Source organism: Triplophysa rosa, linkage group LG6 (genome assembly GCF_024868665.1).
Source record: "Triplophysa rosa linkage group LG6, Trosa_1v2, whole genome shotgun sequence".
NCBI lineage: Eukaryota > Metazoa > Chordata > Actinopteri > Cypriniformes > Nemacheilidae > Triplophysa > Triplophysa rosa.
The window spans coordinates 26,063,297-26,072,298 of NC_079895.1; the positions used below are offsets into that span (position 1 = coordinate 26,063,297).

At 38.7% G+C, this 9,002-nt stretch overlaps 1 protein-coding gene across 2 annotated transcripts in view; it reads right to left on the bottom strand.

The window, feature by feature from the left end:
* The window catches only part of tlk1a (tousled-like kinase 1a), a 31,772-nt gene extending 22,817 nt beyond the window's left edge, over positions 1 to 8,955 (bottom strand). For both annotated transcript variants that reach the window (XM_057336238.1, XM_057336237.1), the window contains exon 1: positions 8,632 to 8,955. In XM_057336238.1, coding sequence (XP_057192221.1) covers positions 8,632 to 8,767 — 136 coding nt within the window. In that variant the 5' untranslated portion in view covers positions 8,768 to 8,955. The remainder of the gene's footprint in view (positions 1 to 8,631) is intronic.
* Between the last annotated feature and the right edge of the window lie 47 nt (positions 8,956 to 9,002).

Here is a 9,002-nt window from a genome sequence, read left to right on the forward strand (position 1 = left end):
ATCTATCAGTGCCCCCGCCCCCAAAGACGTAATTCGCGGGTAAGAGGCGAAGGACCAAAAGAGCATCTTGCAACTGAAATAAATATGCAGAATACAAGAATTTCCCCGGCTAAGGTACAAAACAGAAAACATAACGAAATGTGTTTGCAAGTATTGCATGCATGTGAAACTAATGCAGGAAACATGTGTTTAAACTTTAACCACTGAACTATTGTATAAAGATCTCTAACAATACTGCAAAGCATACAAAACGTTATACATCACGCTTAATACTATTTATTTGTAAGTCGCAATTGATAGAAGCCAAACGTGTATCAATGCAGCTTTCATGAAGAATAATCACTAAAAGCCTTCAGGTCTCGCGGGCTGTTTGAGATATGCGCGCGCCCAGAGATTCCGAGCACAAAATACTAAACGGAGTTGTCTGTCGCGCCTTCTTACTCTGAAACGGACATATAAACACAAAATAACGTAAAAATTCCCATATTAAAAAGAAACCTTGTAAAGGTATTAAGTTTCGTGACCAAACAGTTGGGAAACAAAACGTGTGTTCCAGTACATTGCGCGAGCTCTTAAAGGGCCAGCAGCATAATAAAGATCTCTGTTTATAATGTTCATCAAACAACAAAGGACGGGCCCAAAACACTCACTGATATTAAAGGAATTGTGTTCTCTAATAGGAGTTGTTCACAACAAATAAAGGAAGAAAGTAGCTTTAAGAAAGATGTGCTTTAAATTAGGGCTGTGCAATTAATCGAAAATAATTGTAATCGTCAAATTTTGGCCTTCAACAATTACAAAAACATAATAATCGACGTAAAACGATTATTGTGCCGCATTCCATTTTGCAAGGATCATCTCTTTTCTTGTGGTATAAATCCACAGCGCACCCCCTTCTTTTACAGTTGTTCAGCTGTGCTATTTCTTTACATTTATTTTTCAGTTGAATTCACAGTTTAAAAGCCAAGTTTTTTTATTTTACTATGTTGTTTTAAAACTTAGTGAGTAATCATGTTAAATAATCGGGATCTCAATATTGGCCAAAATAATCGTGATTATGATTTTTGTCATAATCGAGCAGCCCTACTTTAAATATGGAAAAGTGTTGAAAGAGAGTTTACATATACAATAAAATAATTCAATCATAAACAATGATTTGTATAAATATCTAATTGATTTATTAATGTATTAAATACATTTCAATGAAGTTTTAGTGATTCTTTTTTATACCTCAAATCACGACTCTGGTGCTAGTAAATTAAAGGCTGGTGCCACCAACTGAATAACTTGGTAGCACCAGTGCCACCTCTCTCAAGTGTTAGTCTAGAGCCCTGTTCTGACAAATTTAAGTTTACATTAGTGTTATTTATTTAATTTTGTTTACTGAGGCTTACTGCTCTAAAAAATATATAAAACTAAAGTCAATAAAGTTCAATAAACAAGTTAAATTGTTGTTGTTATGATTATTAAGTTAAAACGATTCTAGTGTTCTGTAGCATTGCTTGTGCCATGGCATGAACCCTGCCCTCACATCGAACCGAACCGAACGGAACCGAACCGTGGTCCCAAAACCGTCGTATGAACCGAACCGTGGCATTGTTGTATCGTTACACCCCTACAAAGTAGTGCTGGGCAATATACCGGTTCATACCGAATACAGGTGTGTATTTTTGTTATATGAATTTTTAATATACCGCATTACCGGTGTATGTCGCTTTAATAACGTGCGGAACGCGGCGCAGCGCGACACTGTTTCAGTGGGGTCCCTTTTCACTGTTGCACTGTGACGCCATTTGCACTGTGTGTTTGCGTATAGTAGGGCTGCACGATATTGAGAAAATATGCGATATGCGATTTTGTTGTTGAATGTTGCGATAACGATATTTCTTGCGATATAACATTTCCTAGAGAAATGCTATTTTTTATTATTTACAGGTAATATATATTCTTCTGATGTAACTGACAAAAGACATTAATGTTACATAAAGATGGATAAATTAGGGCCATATCATTTTTAGATGACCTAAATTTGTTTTAATATTTCTAAGTTCTCTGTTTTTCCTTTTTTACTATACAATAGTGGTATATTTGTACACATAAATTACTGTAGGATACTATAGTATTTAGTATAGTAAACTGCAGTAAAATTCCTGCTACATTGTTTTTTAACTTTACTATAGTATACAGTGTTTATCAATTTACTACAAGGGCACTTCAATTTTCAATAGTACACTACAGTATTGTTTGTCAGTGTTCAATTTAACGTGACTTTTATTTTGACGGGTCTTTGGAAAGAAGCTTGTTTGCAGATAGCTTCACTCAAACACTAAAACGCTCGTAAAATAAACTCTCAGAGCAACTCTGGAGATGAAGTTCATGTGTTCATATCCTCATACAGTGCAGCACAGATAAATCCTCGACCATCACTCGTGTTGTATGTTAAACTGTGCACATAATTCACTCAGACACGCAGAACAGCCAGATGACATTTAAATAACAGGATTCCGCGTCCGCATGGACTCAGTGCGGTGCGCAATGATTATTGTCACACACAAACAAGCACAACCACGACAAACACGCAGCTCTGTCTAATGAACATATTCTTATTATTCTACATATATGTCACACTGTTCTTTTTTTCAAGTTACTTGTCCGGTCGGGCAAGTAAAATTCTCTCTCACTTGCCCATACAAAACATTTACTTGACCCGGAGAAGCGTTAATGTGGAGCCCTGGTTGTTATTAATTTTTTTTCAAGGTATTTGTCCGGTCGGGCAAGTAAAATTCTCTCTCACTTGCCCATACAAAACATTTACTTGACCCGGAGAAGCGTTAATGTGGAGCCCTGGTTGTTATTAATTTTTTTTCAAGGTATTTGTCCGGTCGGGCAAGTAAAATTCTCTCTCACTTGCCAATACAAAACATTCACTTCTCCCGGACAAGCGTTAATGTCGAGCCCTGCAAATTATTGCCATATTTCAGACGTAACGTACCGTTCTTTTCAGGCACAAGTTCGTCACTGTCATTTTCCTCGCTCGTCTCTATTCCTGCCATATATATTTTCCGCTCTGCTTTGAGCCGCTAGGTTCACCTTTGGGCCCGCGATCTAGCCAATAGTATAATAGCACCTACTTGGCGGGTATAAAGATAGTAATGCACCTTCTGATTGGTCCAATTTGGACAATCTAAGCATGCAACACACAAATGATTGACACATGAGACAAATTTATTTTATCGCAACTCTCTGCGATATGGATATCGCATAGGGATGTAACGATTCACTCAGCTCACGATGCGATGCGATTCACGATTCTGATCTCACGATGCGATTTATTCACGATTTACTCACGATTTATTTTTAAAAAATGAGTTGAAACAAATTAGAAATGAACAACTTCCCTTGCATTATTTCTTAAATGCTTTACGTTTCTTTGCATAATAAAATAATGTTTTATTTCAAATAACAAAAGTAAACTGCGATTTTATAACAAATTAATAATAAAAAAGTCTCTTTAATATAAACAAACTAATACTGTCTGTGCTTTTCTTGGATTTTTTTGCATTTAAGAAATATCAGCATCCACGTTTAGGTTTGCAGTGAAAATAGCGGCCCCTGCTGTTCAAAGAATATATTGCGATTCAGTTCAAGCCTCAACCGAATTGAATCGTCACTCATTATAACCGATTTTCAACCGGCTCACGGTGAATCGTTACATCCCTAATATCGCATATACTATTATCGAGATAACGATAATTTTTCGACATATCGTGCAGCCCTAGCGTATAGCAGATATGGTCTCTCGAGTCGGATAGGGCTGAAAAATTGCAGACGTTGTCAGGCTGGGGCCGGGTTAGGGTTTGAACACCACGGGTCAGGGCCGGGTTTTTTGGCCATGCAGGGCTCTAATATGAAACAATGCCTTAACTCGGTTTCTTCAAGATGCATGTAGGATTACGGTCAACGACGTGATACGTCATACTGTATGTCAACAACCAAAAATGAGAAGCACTTCAGGCTATCCGTTTCAAGCTACATTCACAAATATGAAAAAGAGCCAAGTAAACTTTTGCACTTACTCGAGGCATGATCACAAAGGCATATAGCAATGTTCAGCCATAGCGTTGTCGGTTCACTGAAATTTGAATGTTCTCTTACTAAACACATCATTATCGTTTGATGAAAAATTACCCCAGCGCAATGAGAGCGGAAGTGGCTTGGCTGGCTGAGATTTTAGCGGAAGTACATCATCGGCCCCATATACATAAACCCAATTTCTACACAGCAGTGTTTTATTATGCTTGTTCATAGTGTTCACTGTTTAAACACGCACAATTGTAGTAAATGTTTTATTGTGCCTATGATAACTGTTGAGGGAAAAGAGACTCCCATTCACTTTATGTTAATCATTAGTCATTATATTAAATCAGAGATGTCACAGACAGCGTTGTGCTCAGTTACATCATATACAGTATATGAAGGACTATTTAATCAGTGTCACTTAGTAAGAGAGAAAACAAAGACAGAGAGAGAGAGAGAAGAGCACATTAGCACATTAATCTCTCAACTGCCTGTTAAATTGAAAAGATTAGGAATATTTTCATTCTTACATGTCACATCACTTACTTCACATTCAGAATGTCTGGATGATGACACTGGTTAACAACTCCAAGTGATTTGTTTAAAGGAAAGTAAACTTTCCAAGCAAAACATTTCAGAAAAATTATTTCAATTATTTCTGTTGTAATAAAAAGGGTTAACATTTGGGCAGTTATATATTTCCTAGGGGTGTAACGATACACTTTGCACGATTCGGTACATATTTTGACGCGGAGTTCACTAGGGCTGCCCTCAACTAGAGATTTCTTTAGTCGTCTAGTAGTTGTTCATTTAGACCATTAGTCGACTATTCACACATTTATGATATTCATTTAAATATTTCAATATACATGAGGATATCAGATGGTGGTTCATGTATGAAAAATATATATTATGTAACATTGCTAACATCATTCTAAATTACAGAGCTATACAAAACCATTATAATGAACCTTTAAATTATAAATTAAGTGCTCAAGCGCATGCATAATGCAATCCCCTTTGACACCGCCACAAGTTATGATTTCTCCAGTGAACTAGTGAAAATTAAAAAAAAAAAAGATGGTGTAAATATAATTGCGATGATCCGAAATCATCGCGATGAGGTCAAACAATCGCGATGAGACGATTATTTAATAATCGTGACAGCCCTAAGTCGACTAAAAGGGGGCAGACCTAGGGTTCATGATATGATACACATCTCGATATTTTGAACAAAATTAAAAAATGAAACTGAAATTCAAACAACATTTATTTTAAAAATATTAACAATTTCAGTAACTCTGAACTTTGTTGCACATACAACTTAAAGAATTTTAGCATTTTAATGCTTAAAGGAGCGGCATGTAATAATTTTTCTGTACTAAATCAAAACAATACCTTAATATGTTCGTAGACATAAGTTCATATATTGGTTTGTCCAAAAAACAACGCTAAAGCCAGTTATTCCACGCTGAAATGTGCGTTCCGTGCCGGAATGTCTGTTTTTGCTTCGGTCCGAGTGACTCCGCTCACTGACGATTTACCCACTGTCTATTTCGACAGCTCGGTTGCCAGTTGGCGACAATCACTGCATATTGCAGCAAACAAACGATCTGGGTCAGAGCAGATTCCACCCTTTCCGGTACTATTACGTTGCAAACTTAGAAAAGATTACTGTATTATTTTACAATTTACGAGTAATATGCAATTTTATTACGGTTATTTAAACGAGACAGCAATATGGCATGTAAATGTGACCTCCGGAGGACTCAACCCCTAAAACAAGCTGTTGAGTTATATTTGCATTTTGCAAACAACAAAAGCACTGCAAAGTGCAAACATATAAATTATCAGATAAACTTGCATTGTAAGAGTTTATGCCTTCCATTACACTCCTGTTTTATTTTAGTCTAGTTTTAGTCGATGAAATCTACATTATATTTAGTCCGTGAACAAACAGACACAACTAAACTTCACTATCGCAAGAGTAACGAGCTGCAGCAAAGCGCAGATAATCTTGATTGGTAAGCGGGTCTCGCTCGTCGGTTGGCTCGTGGGCGGGCTCTTTCTTTCGCCTTGCCGTGCTTTTCCGTGAGGATGGCCAATAAAAGGAATAGGATCCCTTTGACGACACAGGGATCCAGAATTATAAAATAAACTTTCCGAAACATGTTGGAGCACTGTGTGCAAAGTGTATCAAGTACAGAAATACTACGTCATACGTCCAACTCACTTTTTTAACAAGTTGATCATGTTAAGCATGAGAAGCCAGCGCGTTTAACAGTGTAAAGAAGTCAGAATGCATGACATAGCATGAGGTCTCAAGCGACCGAATCATCACATATTTTAATCGATTTTCAACCTGCTCACGGTGATTCGTTACATCCCTGTATCCAGTGCCCAAACAGACTGCCGAAACTCTGTAATTGAGGCTTTTGGCGATTATGTAATTGTTTCACCTGTTATTGTAATCCTGATGCAGAGCAGACCTAGTCAGGGTTTAAAAAATGTTCCAGGGTTCCTACTGGTCATTATTAACATGGTGGCGGCACCCATAAACATGACCCAAAATGAGCTCAAAAATCCATCCAATGTAGTGTCTGGCTGCAGTCCTTTAACTAGAATTATTCTCTCTCTCTCTCTCTCTCTCTCTCTCTCAAGGACCAAGAGCCAATATGGATGCTCAGTGCATTCCCACTGACACAAAATGGCAGCGCAAAGATCAGTGGTGTTATCAGGCCTGTGCATAAACAGGACTGCAGTGAAAATATATCATTGGAGTGTATAATCTAGGCCAAACGGAAAAGGTGAGGCTATTTTGAGCAGCCTCGGTCCATGGACAAGCTTCAAAAGTGCCAAATAATTCATTTATTGGTACTTCAAAACAACATATGTGGTGGTTCTAGGTACAACAAGCAGATGCTGCTAAAAAGCATCACCAAGGCTTCATTAATTACACTTTGACATCTTAGAAAACAACTCGGCCACGCAAGCGCACTGCAAAGGAGTGATACTCAATCCTGCCTCTTGCTCTTTGTCCTTTCACTCGCTCTCTGTGGTGAAGAGACATCATTTCCTTGACATTCTGCATGGGTCTCCTGCTCTCTCAGGCCCCTGAAAAGGCAGGAGGGTGAACCCTTACAAAGCAGGGATGTCATTTTAGCTCTGCTCCTCACAGGCACCATGTCCACCTGTTTCTGACACAGACTTGCGCTGTCAATCAAAAACCCTACTTTGGGTTTTATGCAACCAGTTTCGCAGATACATCTCAAAACTGAAACTCCTGTATATTACTCATGCCGTAAAAAATATGTGTACCACAACTGTGATGTGAAACAACAATCATTTTGCAAAACAGTTGGGGAGAGCAAGACCTTTAATCATCACAAGGGGAAATTAACTCCAATGATCGACTCGCCATGTTCTCCAATACTTGCAGGGCTGCTCATTAGAGATTGTTATGAGTATGTATTCCTTCTTTAAAACATCTCCCTGGGGGAACACAGACTCTGCAATATGCCTGGAAAGAACAGTATATCCATGCAGTCTCTTTAGGTTTGCTGACACACAGACACATTAGTGTTAGGGATATAATGTTCGATGACAGGATGAACTGTCAAATGTATTGACTGACGCAAGTTGACAACTGGACACGTCCAAAATATATGCTAAAATTCACATCACCATGTCAGACATACAGCATTTAGACACAGAAATGGCCAACAGCTTGCAAGTAAAGTATCACACATCACAAAAGTATAACACACATCTGTATGACACTGTGTGAGTGTCATACATCACATAAACATAGTTATATTTACAGACTACAGTAAAATATATCTTAATGTGGGTTAACGAGGAAAGTTAATTAAACTGCATGGCTAAAAACAACAAAACAAGTGCATTTGCATTATTTGCGCACTGTTTGTCATCAGACATCTTTAATTACATAAACCTGACTCTTCAAGACTCACTCCTCTTCACCAAAACCTTAAAATGTAATCCCAAAATCACCATATTTCGACATAAGCATAAAATGCAATAATCACATCCGCAAATATAACTGACAAACACATAAACTGTCACTTGGCAATTTCTTTTTGGACTTCTGGGGGCATACACAGAACGGAAACACAGAAGTACAGTATAAGTTTAGCACGCTAATAGGCAAAGAGGCTAACAGGCTAAAAGCATATACATATACAACTGCACTTTATGATATTAGCATGCTACTGTACCAGCTATATATGCTAGTCAATACCTACAGTCTGTGGTCAATACATGCTAGTGCTATGGGAGGCTAGCTAGCCAAGACGCTAACATGCTAGTCAGCCGCCACGGCTAGCACAGCCAACCAATTAAAAGGCAGACAAGCTAAGAAGCTAATGCGCTAGCATGCTAAAAAAGCTATCCCGATCGAAGCCTGCTAAGCTCATACTGTAAATGGTAACTCAAATTGTAAGCTAATTTTAAGGCACTTATCAACACCTTATACCAACACCCGTCCAATATCCAAACCGCCAGACTTACGCGAATAAAATAAGCACACTTTACCTTCTTTGGCTGGTGCGAGTGGCGCGCCGTGCGTGTGTGAAAGCGGCGCCGGGGACGCGCTCGAGTGCCGCTGCTGCTGCTGTTGGAGCCAAGATGGCGCCCCTTCCAAACTTCCACTGTTACTTTGCGCACTCATCCAGCCTCTTTGGAGAACCGTAGTCCAAAAACATCAATCAGCTGTCCACGCAAACGACATCAGACGAAATGTGGGAGGTTAAATGAATGGTGATGTTGTTTTTTCATCAGGTGGAGGAGGGGCTGTCAACACTTGGGACAGACACACAACCCTTCATCGCCCTCTGCAGTGCGTCTCGAGTCGCCTGCTGCTACTACTTCGGAAGGAAAATATGAAATGATAGACACGAAGCTCC